Source organism: Pelecanus crispus, chromosome 3, assembly GCF_030463565.1.
Source record: "Pelecanus crispus isolate bPelCri1 chromosome 3, bPelCri1.pri, whole genome shotgun sequence".
Classification (NCBI taxonomy): Eukaryota; Metazoa; Chordata; class Aves; order Pelecaniformes; family Pelecanidae; genus Pelecanus; species Pelecanus crispus.
In genome coordinates, this window is record NC_134645.1 from 105,683,870 (window position 1) to 105,703,645 (window position 19,776).

General features: G+C 44.8%; 1 protein-coding gene across 7 annotated transcripts in view; it reads left to right on the top strand.

The window, feature by feature from the left end:
- Nucleotides 1-309: 309 nt before the first annotated feature.
- GCLC (glutamate-cysteine ligase catalytic subunit) overlaps nt 310-19,776 on the top strand; it is a 36,112-nt gene continuing 16,645 nt past the window's right edge. For 2 of the 7 annotated variants that reach the window (XM_075708579.1, XM_075708583.1), the window contains exons 1-4: nt 12,392-12,704; nt 13,984-14,096; nt 15,510-15,692; nt 19,414-19,527. In XM_075708579.1, coding sequence (XP_075564694.1) covers nt 12,642-12,704; nt 13,984-14,096; nt 15,510-15,692; nt 19,414-19,527 — 473 coding nt within the window. In that variant the 5' untranslated portion in view covers nt 12,392-12,641. Of the gene's footprint in view, nt 460-1,675; nt 1,745-2,065; nt 2,367-12,391; nt 12,705-13,983; nt 14,097-15,509; nt 15,693-19,386; nt 19,528-19,776 lie in introns of those variants that run through there. The other 5 variants (XM_075708581.1, XM_075708582.1, XM_075708577.1 and 2 more) reach the window with 5 other exon arrangements.

The window sequence follows — 19,776 nt, forward strand, 5'->3', positions numbered from 1 at the left end:
GCTGCGAGGGGAAGCCGCCACAGGCTGCCGCTGCCCCGGCCTTGGCCTTGGCCTCGGCCCCGCTCCCTGCCGGGGCCGCCCGGCCGCCAGGCAGCGCCTCCGCCGCGAGCCTGCCCGGGGGGCGGGTCCTGCCGGCGGAAAGTGCTGAGTCACGCCCTGACGCGCCGCCGCCGTCACGTGTGGCGCCGGGCTCGGCTCCCGCCGCCGCCGCCGCCGCCGCGGCGCAGAGCAGAGCAGAGCGCAGGCTGCGCCGCGCAGGCTCCGCTCCCCTCCCCTCCCCTCTTCCCCTCCGCTCCGCCGCGGGCCGGCATGGGGCTGCTGTCGCAGGGCTCGCCGCTGAGCTGGGAGGAGACGCGGCGGCACGCCGAGCACGTGCGGAAGCACGGCATCCTCCAGTTCCTCCACATCTACCGCGCCCTGCGCGACCGCCACAAGGACGTCCTCAAGTGGGGCGACGAGGTGAGACCCCGGCGCGGCACGGCACGGCACGGACCGGCGCGGCCTGCCGCGGCCTCCGCCGCCCGGGCGCAGGTGCCGCCGCGGCGGGGTGGGCGCTGCGCGGCCCCGCTCCGCCCCGGCCCCGCTCCGGTGGGGCCCGGGGCCTGCCCGCCGCCGTGCCCGGGAGCGGCTCCGGTGGCTCGGCCGCGGTTGCTGGGCGAGAGGGGAAAGTTCAGGCTGCCCCCCCCCCCCCCCACGCGCGGTCTCCCTCCCTCGCCGCTTCCCGTCGCGCAGCACGGTTGCCCCGGTATTGCCTTGTGGTTTTTAAACGCTAAAGCAACTTTCGGTGCCTCCGCCGGGCATCTGTGCATCCGCCTGAGCAGCCCCTCGGGAGGCGTATTCCCGGGAGCGGCGATGCCTGGCAGCACTTGCTCATTCCCGCCAGTTTGCTTATTTATTTTCTCTGGAGCGAGGTCTGGTTAAAGCACGCGTGTGTCTGAACTCCAAGGCAGTGCCAGCTCGCCCTCAGAATCTGTTTTTGGGAGGGGAGCGAGGGATGCGGGGGCTGTAGGCGGGCGGGTGGGCTCAGCCGTGGCAGCACCGGGTCCCTCCGTGGTCCTGGCGTGCCCCCGCGGAAAGGGACCCGCCAAGCCTTGCCTTATCCCGCAGTCTTCCAGGCATCCCGCGCGAGTCAGGCTGCCTTCCGAACAAGGATGAGGATGGTCGCTCAGGTCGTGACTGCAGCTTTGTTACAGGTGCTTTGTGCCCGGGGACCCTGGCTTTATCCGCAGGTCTCGCGCGTCTTGCCGTGCAAACCTGCGCGGAGTTGTGTCCCGGCCTGACGGCGCCCTGCGAGGAGCAGAGTCTCTCTCCTGTATTGATCAGTAGGATCGCCTGAGAGTCCCGACTTTCCCCAGAGACAGGGAGCACCTTCGCGTGTGCTGCGCTAGAAGCTATCCGTGATCGTGGTGTTGGTGTGGTCCAGCGTTTGTCACCTGGAGGTGTCTGTGATGTGACTGCAGGGAAGTGGGAAGAGCAGGGTAGGAAGCAAGCGATGTGGGGGCTTGGCCATCACATCTCGGCCTCGTGCTCCCTTTCCTTTCTGAATGGCAAAGGCATTTGTGAGAAAACTTTGTCCGGGTGCTAACAGTAGCTGTTCATAGATGCTCTTTGCCACAGGAAAATGCTGTTCCCCTTGTGACCTTGTCTCCTAAAGCCTGTCTGTTCTTCTTTTAAGGAATTGCTGTCATACTTCACATAACTGAGCGAGGCAAGCATCGGAGCGCAGGAGCTGCTTTCAAGAGGAGTGAGTGGGGGCTTGGCTACTAAGATCTGTCCAGTGAAGGGAATGATGCTACCAGCATGTCTAGTGTACACTGCAGGGTTTTGCAGCCAGAGTGGTGTGGACTCAGGGAATTTAAATACATCTATCCCTCTCTGACGTCCCTGTGTTCCTACATCTCTTGTATGACTGAAGTTGTGCTGACAGAAGAGCCTCGCAGTCTTAAGTTCAGGAATATAGACAGAGCAGAGCTTCCCTATTGCTTGATGGTTTTCTCATTAATCTTTAAGATGGGGTACTCATTCCTCAATGGGTGTTACATTTTATTTGTCCTTCCTTTCTCAGGGTGAGATTTCACAAGATAGCTGAGGTTGATCCGCTAGCCAGTTGGTTCAGCTTTCCTCCCCTCGCTCCAGGCTCGTGTTTCTTCTGCCTTCCTTGCATTGTTACTGGCTATGCAAGTTCAAGAAGTTAACCCAGCAGAAGACTCTTCTCCGATTCAGTGTTCTAGGGTGGTTCGTTTTCTCAGCAGAGCTTTTGCTGTTTCACTGTGAGATCCAACAAGCTCTGCTTAATGTGAGGAAAGTAGCAGGAGCGTGTGGAGGAAAGGGGCAAGCAGAAACCAGCACCTGCAGCTGGTCCCTTGGTAAGCGTAGCTGTACGGTGAGACTGCACCCCAGGAGCCTCATTCTTCCTTTGCCTTGGCAACCGTACTGAAGAAAGTGTTTATGCTTGGTAAATGGTGGTGCGTTATGTTTAAGGAGATTCACAATTTTCTTCCGTCATGCCCAGCGTGGCAAGAGGCAGAATTTTAAGAGCAGTATGATTACAGCCATGGTTCTGATATGGAGGTAAGAGCCATATTTGAAATGCCTGTGAACATTCAGAGAAGGTCAGCTAACCCGCCTCATCATCTACCTCTGAGTTTAGCAAATTGTAATAAACTCAGGTGTGGCAATTTATCTTTATTTTACTGTATTATGCAATTTTTTTTTTTTTTTACATAACATAGCATTTAGGAGTATGTTAACATACCAGATACTTGTTGCCAGTCTGCACTTGTGTGCAAACAAAAACACGCCTGTCTCCATAATTTATTTCAGCTGTGCTGTAGATAGACTAGTGGGGAAAGCAGTAAAGTTCCTTTCCGTTTTTCTTCTCAAATACCTAGTTATTAGAAAGTGGCGCCACATTTACGAGCAGGTTAGATGAATCAACTGACTAATTGGACAATTTTCATAAAAAGCTTTTTGTGCACTTTGACCTTCATGTATAAAGTCATAGCCTGAGGGTGTTTTATTGTCTTAAAAACCTCTTGAAGATAGAAATCAAGAATGAAGATGACAGCTCTCATGTAATGGTAGAGATGAAATCAGAATAAACAAAATTACTTTTGTGTTTGAGAGATGTTTCTGAGACCATGTTTGGCCAAAGAGGGGTTTTTTTTGTTTGTTTGTTTTTACTCATTTTTAAGGAATGCTTATGAGGAAAAAGGCAGCTTTCTTAGTGCATGCTGAGTTTGTCTTTCAGGGCAGACGTGAATACTTTAAAAGATTGTCCCCATTTAGCTGATGCCATTTTGAGAAGGAAATCCTGTGTTTGCTCGTGCGTATAGAACCTTTGCTTTGGATCTGTTTTCAACAGGACCCCACTTTGCAGTGTGTGTTGTAAGACTCAGAGAGCTGTGGTGGTCCTTCGGGGTGCTTGTAACCTCCTAGGGACTCCACTCCCTGTGGTCGCAGGGAATGAAACTGTGGGGAATCGGCATATGCTTTCTGTTTCTTGGGTGCCAGACAAAAGCACTAACAGAGCAGGATGGTGGTACTTGTTTCGAAGGAAGTGAGGCAGCATCACAACTTACATTGCAGGGTAGTGTTCCCTAGTGCTCCCATCCTCCCCTGAGTAAAGAGCTGGAAAGGTCAAAACACTGGTTCTGCTACCTCTTGAAAAGTCATCGATCTTGCTTGCAAGGTTAGTAGAACCAAGGGGTTTACCAAACAGCTGTTGTCTCTTTTGGGGGCAGCTCTTTTTCACTGTTTTCCACAATCATGAAGTCTTTGCAATGGTAAAAAAAAAACCAAAAAACAAACTACAAATGTGAGTGTAATAGAGAATTAGACTTGCCTAAAAAAAAATCTTTCTAAAAGTCTCTTTGAACCAGCATTTGCAGGTAAAAGTCCTTTGCCTCTTAATTGTCTTTCTGCCTCATTTAAAACTGGCAGTTGGCCTCCTTGTTTATGCTTGGTTTCTCCTGACTGTGGAAAATACAAAACACTGAACTATCTCATTATCCCTCGTCAAACCCCTCCTTATTATCTTTGCCTTAATGCCCACAAAAGTTGGGCAGCAATTATATCTGCTGATGAGACCCTGTCACGCTAACCAGTATGGCCTTATGGTCTCCTTGTGTTTTCATCTTCCTCTCCCATCCAACAGTGTATGCTTATCTTTGGGTTTGCAGAGTAGTGGTCATTAAGGTGTTTTGGGGTTTTTTTTGTGCGGCAGATGCAAAAACCCGCAACTTTTCAGTACTGTGTTTTAAAACTCCAGTAGAGTTAGTAGGTACTACGTGAAACAATTCGTTTGTGCAGCCTGGCAGACGTTAGTGGTACCAAAAGAGTTTAAAGGTTTTTTGAGAGTAAGGCAGAGCTTATTCTGCTGCTTCCTAGCTTTTGTCCCAAAAAGCTCTCTTCTGTGCCAGCGCATTACCAATCTCCTGTGCTGTTCAGTGCCTCTCGTCGGCTGATTGCATTCCTCTAGCTGACGGATGTTGCTTAAATTTCACTTTGCAGCTTAATGCGGACACTCGGATCAGACAAGTGGAATGGCTGGCCCTTGGCTAGGCTCACTGCCATTGCTTTGTGATGAGCATGCACACAAGTGTACAAATCACGGCACTTTGTGCGTAGCTACGTATACGTATGTATTCGTGCATGGATGTAATACTTGTCTTCTGCGGTCTGTTTTGCTGCTAAATAGGACAGGTTGGTTGTTCTCGAGGCTGAACACCTATCTGGACTGGGAAGAAACAATATAAGCAAGAAGAGCTGGAAAAGGAAAATGACTGGGACAAAGGAACAATGAAGAGTAAGGAGGAGCTGCTTCAGCATAAGGAAAGGTCAAGAAGGGCCTGCTGGAGGAAGACCCACTCAGAATAAAGCAAGCGTGGGCAAAACATGACAGTTTTATTTGAAAGTATATGTGAATGAAATGGCAATCTGACTTGCCCAGCCTTGTTTAGTGAAATTGGACATAATGACCCTTTTGTTGTGTATGAGTCTTGTTCCTGTCAGTGTTGGGACATAGCACACAAGAAGCATCTTCAGTTTTTAAAAGGTTGTTTTCTTCATGGAAACTTGAAGTGAAATTTGGAGGCCTTTAAAATAGGTTTGATAACGAATGGTATGAGGCGGTGTGAAGAATGTGCCACCGCACTGCTTGCAAGTTGAAGTCTTCCCAACTTAATTCCCCCTCCCCCCATGTTATCTTTTTCTCGGTCTTTTTTTTAATCTTCTTTTGGTCTTTCTTCGTACTTTTGATTCATCCCCTCCTTACCCATTAGTTTTTTAATTCGACCTTGTAAATAAGTTAAATGAACATTTAACAAATGAAAATGAACATTTGCTGCTCAGGACTTCCTCGTGCAAGAAGCGAAACAGCCCTTCTCAGATGCAGCGAGAGGCCAGAGGTTTCTTACCAGAATGTCCCAAAGGTGTTGCTTCTGATTAGAAGATGCATGACTCTCTTTAAAGCTTTCTCCTTTTTCCTAATGAAAGGCTGTGGAAAGAGATGCTTTTCCTTTTGAATGGTTCTTCCCAGGGACCTAGCTATTGCATTGATGTCTTGCTGTGGTTTACAGCCTGTATGTTTTTGGTTTTTTTCAGGGCAGTAGCAATGTGTAAATGATGATCAGTGACATTGCATCACAGTCTGCAGAACTTCAGACTGGTAAAATAATTGCTACATCTTCAGGAAATGGATTTGGGTTCAGATGTGCACAGTGTGAGGCTCCTGTTTGTCACACATTTAAAACCAGGAACAAAGTCTAGGGTGTTTTTTAACAACAGTGAATCTAGCTTACCAGCTGAGTAAAAAAAAAAGAGTACAGCTGCTATCCCTGAAATACACAGGTGAAGTTTTGGTCATCTCTTCACCAAAAGACAACAGTGAGGCTTGGTGAGAGACACACATGTGCACATGGAAATGTTCAAATAGAGATAAGAAAGGACTGTGGTGGATAAAAGAAGCTGTAGGTTCAGAGTATCACAGTGTACAGGAAAGGTGGTGTTCTTTTCTCATTTTACAAGAAATTTGGCTAACCTAATAGAACAGAAAAGCAGCAGAGGTCCTTTTAAGATAATTACTTACTTTACAAAGCCTAGATGTCCTGTGGAACAAGATGCCACGTGGTACCTTTGAAGCCGAGATGGATGACAAGAATAGACAGTTTATTATGGTTTCTTTAAACTCCATGTGCTGCAAAATATATGTCCCTCTATCCAAACCACTTAGATAATTGTCAAGTGACTCGTGGGGCTTCTTTAATGTTCATCAGAAACTTTCTAACTAGGTTTTTACTGCATATAAATAAAACAGAATTACAAAAAATAGTTGTTGTGTTTTCCTGGCTGTCAATAATACATCTTTAAAAAAAATTCAGCCAAGTCATACAGACTCATGATCAATATTATGATGATCTCACATTCTCACTTTGTACAAACTGCTGCAATATACCGGTGCGCAGAAATTGCTTTGTTTTAAAGCTTTTCCTGGGAATCTCATGCTTATAATAAAGCTAAGGTAGCCTGAAGTCTTACAAAATTGTTTTTTTACATTTGAGCGCTTGTCATTTTAAGACAATCGCTTTTAGTTTCCCCCTCCTCAGCAAAATTCCCTGAACAGAATGTGTTTTTGAATTTCTTTCATGCAGAAATTCCTCATGATGGCCCCCTGCCAAGCGCGGCATGTGTGGATGCATCTGAATGGGAGCTGTCTTAATCAATGTACTCGCCCGCTTGCCGCGTGGGGGGAAGCGGCACTCGGGAATGATTTGGTTCTGTCACGTGTCTGCTTGTTCATCCTTTCTCTCTGAGCTTTATTTGGCTAAATAAAGGGACAGCGGCATTATTTGTTTATAAATAGATTTAGAGCTTCCTTAAGATGTTTTGTAGCTGCACCTGCTATTTATCACAGTGGCGTTTCTGGGGCAGGGTCTGAAGGCATGATGTTAATGCATCAGCTCACGCTGCTTGACAGGCTTGAGTGTATATGTGCAGCCTCTAAAATGAGTACACTAATGCATGCAAATGTAACTCCTTAAATCTTGACTTGAACAACATAGGTGCCCCTGAAGAGTCTCAGTGTTTATTCCTTCCCTGGATGCTTTGGCTGATGGTCATGAAACTACTTCTTCTGCCTGGCTTTAATCCTCGTGTCTGGGAAAGCCTAACCTGAATTACATCTAAACCCTCTAGCTCTCAATGTGCATGATATGTTAACCTCCCTGATGACTGATAATTTTGCTCAATTCTTCTGTGGCCAGGTGATAAGAGACATGTAGGTTGTAGTGCAGCACCGCTGACCTACCTGTGAGCTTTGCCACTGGATGCATTGTGCATGTGACAGTGCAGGACTCACTAGTTTATAGTGAGATGCTTTTTCAAAGACTAATTTTGCAATTTGTGGAAAACAGTTTGGAGGGTTTTTTTTGGTGGTGTTCCCCCCCCCCCCCCCCCCCCCCCAAACAAGCTGCAGTTTGTCATAAATAGTGATGAACCCCCATGATATGCATTGATTTCCTCCTTCCCAGTCTCGGATCTTAACAAGAGAAGCTTAAATTATCTGCTCTTTGTGTATTTCTGATAAAGAAATATTCTGTTCACAGCGTATTTCCTTCTGTGGATGTCAAGTGAAATGCCATGGACTTGTCATGGGATTGTTGTCTATTGTAATTCTTCTTTTGCCACAGGACTTCCTTTTCTTGCTGTGCAGACACCTTATTTTGGTTAACAGTATGCCAGTGAGTCGGAAGGATGAGTACAGGAAAGATTTTGTTGTTGATGTTGTGCTTTTTTTTTCCTTCTTGCTTTCTGATGCGAGGCAATTTAAAAGCTTGCAGCGTCTTGTTTGACAGTTGAGTTAATGGTCTTTTACTAGTCCATATAAAAATTATAGCCTGTGTAGAGCAGAAAATGTAGCTGTGCCAAAAAAAAACCTTGTTCTGTCCTGGTTTAAATCTAAAAATTAATAAGTCAGTGTTTTAAAGCTGTCTTTGATGCAGAAATCTAAAGTTAACATGGGTTGGGCTAGATGATCTCTGAAGGTCCCTTCCAACCCAAAGCATTCTATGATTCTATGATTATCCTAGCCTTTTTTTTTTTTTAATAGTGTTAACCTCGGGTGTTACATAGTACAGCAGTTTAAGAAGAGACACTTTGTTCTCTAATGCGCCCCATCTTGTTCTTTAGAAGCACACAAATGGTTATAACCTCTAGATTTTAGTTCTCAATAACGCAGCTTCCTTGTTTGTGGTATGCACAGCACAGGACATCCTCTAGTTAACGTCGTATCACGTGCAGAAGAAAATCTGCAGCCCTGATGCTGGCGAGTGGGAGGGCGAAGAGGCAGGAGCACTTAGCTGGGGCTGGCTGTGTTGACTGAGATGAGAGCCCCTGCATTCTCTTTGTTTTCTGCATCCATGATCATCTTTAATGTGGCGTAGAGGTTCTTCATTCTTTGCTTATTGCCAATGTAATATAAAACATCAGTTGTGTTTTGGTTTTAGGGCATGGTTTCTGCGAATTGGTTTCGTATAGAGCTGGAAATGGTGCTTTGTTCGTTGGATTGGCCACTTCCAATCTGCTTGCTCAAAATTAAGCATTTGGGGAAATACATTTGTATATTGGTTTTGCTGTTTGTGGCAGATTTTTTAAATTATTTCTGTGGCAGAAAACACCCATGATAATCTCATGAGTGTGGAAGTGCTCTGCCTCATGCCGGTGCGTGGTTTGGGGGCTTGCTGGCTAGAAACGGGGTAACCAGCCTCTGTGGCACTTACAGACTTGTTTTCTTCCGAAATTTGCTCCCTCAGGGCTTAGACTTGCCTTTGTGGGCCAGCAAACCTTTAATTAAAGGTATGTTACCAGCTTGTTATTACTGTGGCTCCATGTTTTATCACAACAGTGGTGAGAAAATAACTGTATTAAAAAAATTCTTGAGTATTATGCTCTACATCCATCAGAAGCATGTGTACCTACAGAAAAAATGCTTTTGCCATCTTAACACTGAAAACTTGTGGCAGAGGTCCTCTAATGAACAGCCAGGTTATTACAATTTTGTTCTCCTGTAGACTGTCATTTTAATGATGCATGGTATTTTAATGATGCGTTAGCTGACCAATAAATGTATAGGGGAACTACTTTTTTTTGTGCCGTAACGGAGCTTAATAACTAGTGAAATGTTTTTTGTTTTTTTTTTTTCTTTGATGTACTTGAGAAGAAAGTTTACCTCTGTTTTATTTTCTACTGTATACATAAATATATGAGGCATACTGCATGAAAGTATTTATATTAAGTGTTGTAGTGGCTTTTGGTAATAGTAAACAAAAGCCATGAGACCTCATTGGGTGTTTAGGAAAAATTTCTAATTTCTCTTAAAGCTCCAGGCCTGAGGGAAGGTACATATGAAGAGACTGCTAACAATTGCTCCAAGTACATGTGGCAATAGTTGCCCAGTGGAAGAAGAAAGAAACTGTCAGTAAGATTGTCCTTGAGGACAGCAGTGGTCCGTGAGTCACCCATGACTTTAGAATCACAGAATGGTTTGGGTTGGAAGGGGCCTTCAAAGGTGAGCTAGTCCAGCCCCCCTGCCATGGGCAGGGACATCTTCCACTAGATCAGGTTGCTCAAAGCCCCATCCAACCTGACCCTGAACACTTCCAGTGATGGGGCATCCACAGCTGAGATGGATGATCAGGAGCGTGGTAAAAGGCAAATGCAGGGAACTGTTTTTCACTGGTGCAGAACGTACAGACTTGCATTGCTTTCCTCAAAAAAGCTTCTGGTCAGATCACTCTTCTTAAACTATTTTCCTCTGTTATATAATCTTCTCAGCACCTTACTTCTGCGCTTACCAAAGTCCAGACTGTATGCTTACCTGTGTTTTCATATGCAGAAATAACCTTGTGGCAAATACTTTGAATGTTAAAAGGATTTTAACATTAACTCTTGAGCAGAGGCCTTACTCTCAACTGTTAGATAGGTTTTGTCCCCAGTGTACTTAGCATGATGGTGTTAAATTGAGTGCGTGAGGAGGGGTTTTGATATTGGAAAGCAGACCACTGCCAAGGCAAGTATTTGGATGGTGATACTATGTGGGACATGTGTTGACTTGGGTTCTCCTTGTTCCTTAGAGTTGCTGCTGAAGAGTTGCTTGACTGATATTTCTTCATTTTTAAGTAGTGTGCTTTATGCAGAAATAATATGTGCAATTATGGTGAAATAATTCAGGCATTCAGACGCAATTTCAGACATGCTTACCCATTTCCAGACAATGATGATCTTTCACTTTGCCACCAGGCAAGTCCAGCACAACTGTTTGGCTTAATGCATGGGGAGTGGTTTGGCTCCTCCCCAGCGGAGGTGCTTTAAGGTCTCGCTCATGGTTGTATTTACAGGGGCGACATCCAAGAATTTTCAGAAGCCCAAAACTTCCTTGGTAGCTGACTGAGAAATAATCATGACAAGTGAAGTAACGCCATTCTGGGTGCTGTCCTGCCGGCAAAGGTGATGGTGCATACTCCTTCCCTAGGAGATAACGGTGGTGGAGTGGAGCTGGAGCGGGAGTACTCTGTAGATGCAGTATGTTGCAAGTCAGTAGTTGAGAGGAAGAAAGCCTGTAAAGAATAGTTTTTCTTTGTGTTGGCTCGTGGGTAGATCTGTTATAGTCAGATTATTTGCTTTAACTGAGAATTTATTTGCTTTTTTAATGCATTTAACTTTGAGCAATTTTTTTAGGCTTGCTCGTGTGTGTGTATTTACATCTTCTGCTTTGCAACCTTGCTGGTCGAGCTGTTGTTCTTTCTCCTGGTAAGGTGCCACAGCACTTCTGCAAGCCAGACAGACCTGGGCTGGTTGGAGAAGCTCATCCTTTGAAGCAGTGCTGTGCATGTCTGTCTACAGGGAGAAGCTGGGAGGCCATCTCTTGTCCTCGGCAGCCTTGCAGCACGTGCCGGCCGGAGGATAGAGATGCAAAGGGTTTGCTGCAGGGTGAGAGCATCGGCTGGGCACGTGGGTCCAAAGCGGCCACCTTTCTTACCATGGCAGGGTGTGCTTTCCTGGCCAGCTCTTGGCAAGGCTGCTTGTCAGCCGTCTGCATCGGTAATTTGACCTGACATGTATTTTGCTGCTTGCTAGTGAGACTAGTTAAAATTAGAGAGAAAAGTGAACTCTAAAGAGCTCAGCAAAATGATGAATTATGAATGTTGGGTGAAACCCCACACATTTGGCTTTCGGACTCGAAGCTCTTCCAGGCGTGCTGATGCTTTCAGCTTGGCTGCAATTCTCTGAACTTTATTGTGGATAGAAAACATGTGACAAGTGTGTGAATGATGAGCTGGAGTTAAATGTAAAAATGTGTGAACTCTGAATTTGTTTCTGTCTTTCTAGCTGTAGGCTAAATCTTTTGATGAGCTTAAATTAAATTCTTTAAGGATGCCCATTCAGTCAGTCCCTCTGTTGGCAAGATACTCTGTGGGTTACTTGGAATTGTTGGCAGCTGTCTGAAGTTTTTTTTCTTTTCTCATTAAAATTAATGGCAGATCTTCTCTGTGTTAAGACAGCTTTGAAGATTTAGTCAATGTTGCTGGAGGCAAGAGGAGTAGTTGTTTCTGAAGCTAGATGCATAAATGCAATATAGTCAGTACTGCACTCGGATTATAAAACATTTTGGTTTCTTTGGTTTTGCTGCCTTGGCTTAATGTTTCTTTACACTTTTGGCTTATTTTCTTTTGTGAAACTTGTCATGCGGTTTATAGAGAAGTACAGTGTTCACACCACCAGCTCCTTGCAGTTGCATTTGGAGAGGGATTTTTAGGACAGGAGGCTAATCATAGTGGCATTCATGTAATGGTGGACAAGTGTTCAGCTTTGGGGTCTCTCAGAGGTAGCTGCAGTTCCTTTACCTTCCCTTTTGCTACCAGCCCACGTGGGCTGTGCGGTGGGGGGGCCAGGCGTGCGGTGGGCTTGATGTCCATTCACGCATCCATCTGTACGACTCGCAGAGCTGTGTGCTTGTGTACCTCCTCTAGTTTAGGCTGGGTCCGAGTGAGGATGACGCTTTTCCAAAGCAGGAGGAGATGATGTTGAATGTGGTAGGAAACTGGAAGGTGTGAGGAGTCCCTTCCTATTGCCAATAGCCATGGGTCAAGTGTCACTGGAGAGATACTGGATCTACTGGTACTAGATAATAACTAAATCAGTGCTGGAGTGCATTCTGGTTGACTATAGTTTGTAGTTATTGTGGTATAACACACACAAATCACAAAATGTACCACACAAAGAAGTGCTGTTTTGCACAGAAACTAGGAATCATTACTTTTCTTTGGGAGATTAAAATTTGATCCTAAAACATATCGAGAACGTGTATAATTGCTGAATGAATCCCTCCAGAGTTTGTGTCTAATCAGTTTGTGTAGAATTACACACACTCTTGGATAATGCTGCTTGTGACTTAATCGCAGATCACAACAGAGGATTATATTTGTTGTCACAGTAGCTAGCAATAACTCACTCATGAACACTGAAGCAACCAAAGAACATGAAGCCCACAAATCCACTTATGGTGTGCTGGAAAACACAAGTTCCCTGTGTTTGGCAAGCTCTTTTCCTATACTGTCAGACTTCTGAGCAAAATACAAGTTTCCATGGTTTGGTATGCTGCAACTTTATCATCAGCATCTTGCATGAATCTGGAGCAGCGGTGTTTGGTAAGTACCAGTGGATGCAGCTCTAGGCAGTGTTGGAAAACAAAATGGTGCGACACATCATAAGTTCTAGCTGTGGAAGTGTAGTCTGAATTTTCAACTACAGGTTGATGGAGTTGTGAAAATCTCAGAGGCAGCAGTTTGAGAGCCTCCAACAAAAGGCTCTGCATATCGCCGCCGGTCCAGCCAGGGGTTTTCAAAGCCAATACCCTCGTGTTGCATTTCCACGCGTGACTTCTGCTTTTACGTGGCAGGCGACACACCACCCTTGGAGACTCTTTTGGTTTTCACACTTCCTAGAAAGCACAAAGCATCCCCTGCCAAGTAGGCGTCAGGAATAGATTGGTTCGGTGAGTATTGAAGGGCTATAAGGTCCAGGCAGCTGTTAGGTTGCTATACTCTGTGGCGCTCTAAAAGGCCTTACGGGAGCTTTGATAGCAAGTATGCATGGAGATTAGAAAGTTTGACATGAGGGTGTTGGAGGTTTGGCTGCTTTCAGATAATCTCTGTTAGGGAAACAATATTCTCCAGTGCTGGGACACAGCACCGCTGTCGGTGGTGGCTTGTTGGATGGAGTGTGGGTCGCACCCCGGGGTAGGGACGGGGCGAGGAGGCAGAGGTCCTGGGGGCCAGGAGAGGAAGAAAAGGTGGCAGCAAAGCTGAAGCAAGAAGGGGTGGAAACCCCTGTGCTGTGCCAAGAGCTGGAGCATGTTAATAGCAGGACCGATGCTGTCTGTAACAACCGTGGGCTTTCCGTGGTGTAAATGAGGCTCTGTCGTGCTAGTCTTAAGTAGCTCCAACAAGTCATGGGTGTAAATGGGTGGCTTGTTTGTAAAATGACTCTTTTTTGGTTGGTTGGTTGTTTTTTGTCAGCAGCAGAGACTGTAACTCATGGGATGACAGAGAGATGTTTGTGGTTAATAGCTTGCATAGGGTTTTAATTTTTTGGTCTGAAAAATAGTGTGAAAGCAAATGTAAATTCAGGAATCTTTTTGTGAAATACCCACAATTAGAAATGGAGGGAAAAACACTTCAAGGACGATTTCAGGGAATTTCAGTTCTTTAATTCAAGGTGAAATAAGCATGCAGCTATCTTTTGCGGTATTGTTGACTGTGTTCATAGTCAGTGATGGTTTTTAAGCTTCTGTAGAGATAAAGATCGGTCTGATGTCCCTCTCTTTTTTTTTTTTCCCACTTGATGCTTAAAAGTATGTGCCAGTGTGTTGGTGTATGACCAAAATCTTACCATTTAATTGTTTATTTTGTTTTTATTATTTACAAGGTGGAATATATGTTAGTAAAATTTGACCATGAGAATAAGAAAGTGCGTTTGGTGCTCTGCGGTGAAGAAGTTCTTCAAACGCTGCAAGACAAAGGGGAGAAGGTAAACCCCAAGTGAGTAGCTGTTTCTGGTTTCTCTTTTTTCTTTTTTTTTTTCTTCTGTCCTGTACAGAATTTTGTAGACCTGGCTTAACTTTCAAGTCTGCTGTCAGTAAAACTGTAAGCCACAGATACCAGTATTTTCAGATAAAGCTGAGGTACAGGAAGTGAAAGATTTTGAGCACACTTGCAGGCAGTCCCTGCACCTTTTGTGTTACGACTTGGAAAAAAGGAAGGTGTAATGGTGAGCCCACAGAAGTTGCAGTTTGGGGTGGGGTTTTTTTTGTCTTGCTCTGGTTTTGTGTCTGTGTGTACGCAGTAATTGCGTACGGCACCTCCCCTGCCCCGTAAAGCGTGTGTGTGTGTGTGCACTCCCGTATCCCTGACTACAGGAGCGAGCGAGGGCTGTATTGGGAAGCCTCTTGTCTGTAGGAGCACTCTCCCATTTTTGGCAGAATTAGGAAGGTAGGTGTAAGGATGGCAGGGCAGTTCTTCCCCATCTTCTGCCATGGAGTTTGCAGGAATAACTGGATCGTATTCCTACTTCAACTAGCCAGAGAGGCGTGAATTGCCTTTTAATTGATGGCAGCAGGGAAACGAGACCAGAGACGGGAAAGCGTTTTGGCTGAAGAGAGCCAAAAGCAGGTCACAGCTTACAGGAAGGTGGAGAAACTCTGCTGTGGCGATGAAAGGCTTTTGTGCCCTGGGCCTGCCTGCTTCTTTCTGGGTCCCTTAACCTCATCTTCCAGTAAGGCTTCCCTGTCTGCCTGCCTCGGTAGAGGGACTGCTGAAAGCCTGCAAGAAGGAATCCCTTTGCTTTTAGACTCAAAACTGCTACTGCCAGAAGAGGGGAGATGGGAGATGGGGACTGTAGGGGAGATGGCGGCTCTGCCTCTGGTAGAGTGTGCTCCATAGAGACGGCATGGCTTCGCAAGGGGATGGGGGGGTGTTACTTTTTAAGGGTGACTAGGCGCACTCAAACTTCATTTTGTTTCTTAACCTGATAAATTTGTGAAGCAGGACCAGGTATTCACAGGCAGTAGGAAAAAGAAATTGAGCATTAATTTTGCCTTGCCTTGTACTGTGGAAGCAGTTGAATGTTCTGTATTTTCCAGTTTCAGTTAAAACCCCAAGAAACAAAGCTTGAGACAGATACTAAAGGTGATAGGATTTGCCTATGTCAAATTGCAACTTATTGCACTATACAGCAACACTTCCTAATGCCAAACTGTGCCTTAATGTCTTTTCACCGCCTCCAGGCGGTGAGGTACAGTGTGATTACTCTACCAGTACCTTGTGTTACTCTACCAAATAATCAGCTTCAGGACATTCTTCCTGCAAGTTGCATTCAACTCTGAAATTCTTGCAAATAATCCATCTTTTTTGAAGTTGCAGAAATATTTAAACGAGGCTATTCTTTTCTTTTAGCCACCCAACACTCTGGCGACCCGAATATGGAAGCTATATGATTGAAGGGACGCCCGGACAGCCGTATGGGGGAACCATGTCTGAATTCAACACTGTGCAAGACAACATGAGGAAAAGACGGCAAGAGGCCGCTTCTGTGCTCAAAGAAAATGAGGCTGTTTGCACTGTGACATCATTTCCAAGGTGAGATGGTTGCTGAAGTGTAATGCTGTTTGCTATTCTCCTTAGACGTTTCTTCTCCTTATTGCATATAGCTAAACAGTACAATGAAACTGAGCAAAATATGCTTCAGTTAAAGTACTTTGACTTAATGATCCGGTTGTGTTTCCTAAAATTTTTATTGCAGTGAGACAAACAAATAAGCATATTTTACATTTTTAGGTTACTTCTCTCCTAATATAAAATAGTCACAGATTAGAATGCCTGAATATTCATAACATAAAGTATTGTATGTAGTCTGCCATCTTGAATTGATTTGGAAATCATATATAAAAGGTTTCTCTTTACCTATTTTGCAACCTTTGATCTTTATAAGTAGCAGTTTTGTAAAACATGGCTAACCTATTTTTTAACGCTACTTTTTCACGAAAGCACATGCAAACTTCTTTTGGTGGCTTCGGGCACACAGTAGAACAGGAATGTCATTATCCTTACAAAATGAAGACTTAAAACTGTTACAATACTGTACTTACTGAGTCTAGAAAGGAGTGCACCTCTCCTGTGTTCATAACACCCTTGCAAAGGGTCAATTTTGTCCTTGTTATTGTTGTAAAGAGACTCTTGAAATTAAATTCAGGATGTACTTCATTACCTAGGAGAAACTGTACTTTGTGACCTTCCTTTCAAACATAATTCTAGGCAGGGATTTATCATGTTCATTCTAATTAGCCTGGTCAGTCAGATGAATAAGGATAGTTATGCTTAAAATAGTAAAAAAAATTGCACTGCAGTAGAAAAGGAGCAGCTGGCCATACTGGCTGGTTTCTTGTCTAGATGTGGTGAGTTGACCCTGGCTGGATGCCAAGTGCCCACCAAAGCTACTCTGTCACTCTCCTCAACTGGACAGGGGAGAGAAAATAAAAGAAAAAGCTCATGTTGAGATAAGGACAGGGAGATCACTCAGCAATTATCATCATGGGCAAAACAGACTCGACTTGGGGAAATCAGTTTAATTTATTGCCAGTCAAAACAGTAGGGTAATGAGAAATAAAACCAAATTTTAAAACACTTTCCCCCACCCCTCCCTTCTTCCCAGGATCAATTTCACTCCCCATTTTCTCTACCTCCTGCCCCAGAGCTGCACAAGGGGACAGGGAATGGGGGTTGTGGTCAGTTCATCACACGTTTTCTCTGCTGCTCCTTCCTCCTCAGAGAAGGACTCTTCACACTCTTTCCCTGCTCCAGCGTGGGGTCCCTCCCATGGAGACAGTCCTCCATGAAATTCTCCAATGCGGGTCCTTCCCATGGGCTACAGCTCTTCACAAACTGCTCCAGCGTGGGTCCCTTCCACGGGGTGCAGTCCTTCAGGAGCAGACTGCTCCAGCATGGGTCCCCCATGGGGTCACAAGCCCTGCCAGCAAACCTGCTCCAGCGTGGGCTCCTCTCTCCACGGGTCCACAGGTCCTGCCAGGAGCCTGCTCCAGCGTGGGCTTCCCATGGGGTGACAGCCTCCTTCAGGCACATCCACCTGCTCCGGTGTGGGGTCCTCCCAGGGCTGCAGGTGGATATCTGCTCCCCCGTGGACCTCCCTGGGCTGCAGGGGCACAGCTGCCTCACCATGGGCTGCACCAGGGGCTGCAGGGGAATCTCTGCTGCGGTGCCTGGAGCACCTCCTCCCCCTCCTTCTTCACTGACCTGGGTGTCTGCAGGGCTGTTCCTCTCACATACTCTCAGTCCTCTCTCCAGATGCAGTTTGCGTCCCCCCCTTTCGTTTTTTTCTCCCCTTCTTAATTATGTTATCCCAGAGGTGCTACCACCGTTGCTGATGGGCTGACCTTGGCCAGTGGTGGGTCCGTCTTGGAGCCGGCTGGCGTTGGCTCTGTTGGACACAGGGGAAGCTTCCAGCAGCTTCTCACAGAAGCCACCGCTGTAGCGCTCCTGCTACCAAAACCTTGCCACGCAACCCCAGTACAGTAGTACAGAATGCAATGGTCCTAAATTCTTGCTGAGAGCAGGAATGGTATAAAATGTGACTGAGCAGTGAAGTTCAGGTGTTATGCCCCATGAATGCTGTTCTAAGAACACTCTGTTGACAAAATACGCTTCCTCTTCATGGGAGCTGTACTAGATATCTTTAAAGTAAAAAGAGCTTATTTAAAGTACAGTGGTTAAGTAGTTCTCGGTGTATTACAGATTTTTTTTTTCCCCTGCAATCTTACAAATAGGTTATGTCATTTAATAAATTTTGTATGCAAACACTTCAGACCCAGTTGTGCAAGGAATAAAGGGAGAGGAGTTCTTTGTCACTTTGTAGATACAGAGAAACACTTTTTACGTCACTGCAGGAGCAGTGCATTGGACTTCAATGAAAGCCAGTAAATAGTAAAATGTAGTTTATTACTTATGGATTATCCCAAACATAGTTTCATACTTCAGAGATTGCTCTCCCTAGGCTGTTTAGTTTCTTATTTCTGCCTTTTGCTGTCCTGCCATTCAAGTCCGTGTTGGTTTGCCTGGAGTCTTGCTAATGTATATTTCTGAAATTTTGTGGGTTTGGGGTTTTTTGCTACATTCTCTCTACCATAGCATGTACATATGCCTGTGTGCGCCTGTGCATATATACATGTGTGTATAATAAAAAAAGAAATCTCTGCATCTGAACAGACAAAAAGAATTGTTAGTGCTGACAGAAGAAAGGTAAAGAAGTAGGCTTATTCAAATTAAAATAACTCAGCTAAAAATGAACAAACCTGAAGATGCTTAAATATTAAAAAATACTAGCTTAGAAGCTAAATGAGTATCCCTAGTTCTTAAATTTATGAGCCCTCGCTACTGGACCAGAAATTTTTTTTCCTTATTGAGGACTGGAGTGATGCAGTTTACAGTGTTGCACTTACATAAGTGATGAAGTTGGGTTTAGATACTGTAGGACAACTTGTATACTTAAACCAGGAAGAAGAAACCAATAGTGAAATACATGTTGAGCAAAAATAATATTTCCAGAAATGTGTTTCCTTGTATTTTGAGTAGTTTGCTTGTAGTTGTATCAGCTAACCCTTTTTCATACATCCAAATACTAGAGCTTCTCAAGACAGCGCAGTCTCTGTGCTTTACACTGTGCAGCATGGAGAAATTAATCTTCTGCAACTTTACCTCCAACTTCTCCAATGCTTCTTTGTCTCAGCTGTACGAAAAACCTACTTATTCTTGTTTCAGATGACTCTTAAACTTACAATGGAGGCTTCAAAGAGGGAGGGTTGTATTCTGATTTACTTGCATATCTCTCAGCATTTTACACCTAATAGCTGTAATTTTTCTTCTGCACAGATTGCAGCTGCATGTCAGTATTAATGACAGGTGCTAACACCCTAAAATGTGTGTGTACTCTGCATAATACTGTGAAGTTTCCTGCTTCAGCCACTGAAAAAAAATATTTACTGTCTAATGATAGTGGTTTTTTTTTTTTAAAAAAAAAAAAAAGTCTGTTTTAACCACCATGGAAGGTGGTTGTTGCCAAGTGCTGACCTTTTAATGGCAACTGTTTTAAGATGTCTTTCCGGCAATTCCACATACTTAGGCAACAGTCTGGAAAAGCACTTCAGCAATACTCATGGCAGATGCAAGTTTTTAAAAAAATCTCTTTTTATTCCTTTGTCTACTAGAATCCTAATCTCCGATCATCTGACCATTTTAAAATTGCAGTCTGTTTTCATTACAGCTTGGATCTCATTGTTGTGTTACATAGGTTAGGGTGTCCTGGGTTTACAGTGCCGGAACATAAGCCAACGCCAGTAGAAGGAGGAGCTTCAAAATCCCTCTTTTTTCCAGATGAAGCCATCAATAAACATCCTAGATTTAGGTAAGAGTATTTGGGGAGTGTGAATGAGAAGCTGAATATTTTTCTGTGCCTAAATATCATAGGTATACCTGCAACTTCTTTACTGGAATAGAGAGCTATGGGGCTAATTGCTGCAGATATCACAAGGACTTTGACAGAGATGGTTGTGATGACATGTATTTTCTGTCAAAGTGATTTAAGAAAGTAAACTGTTAAGTTCAAGTAACTTTATGTAGTAGTTCATGCCGTTACGGGGCAAAAGGTGTTGAT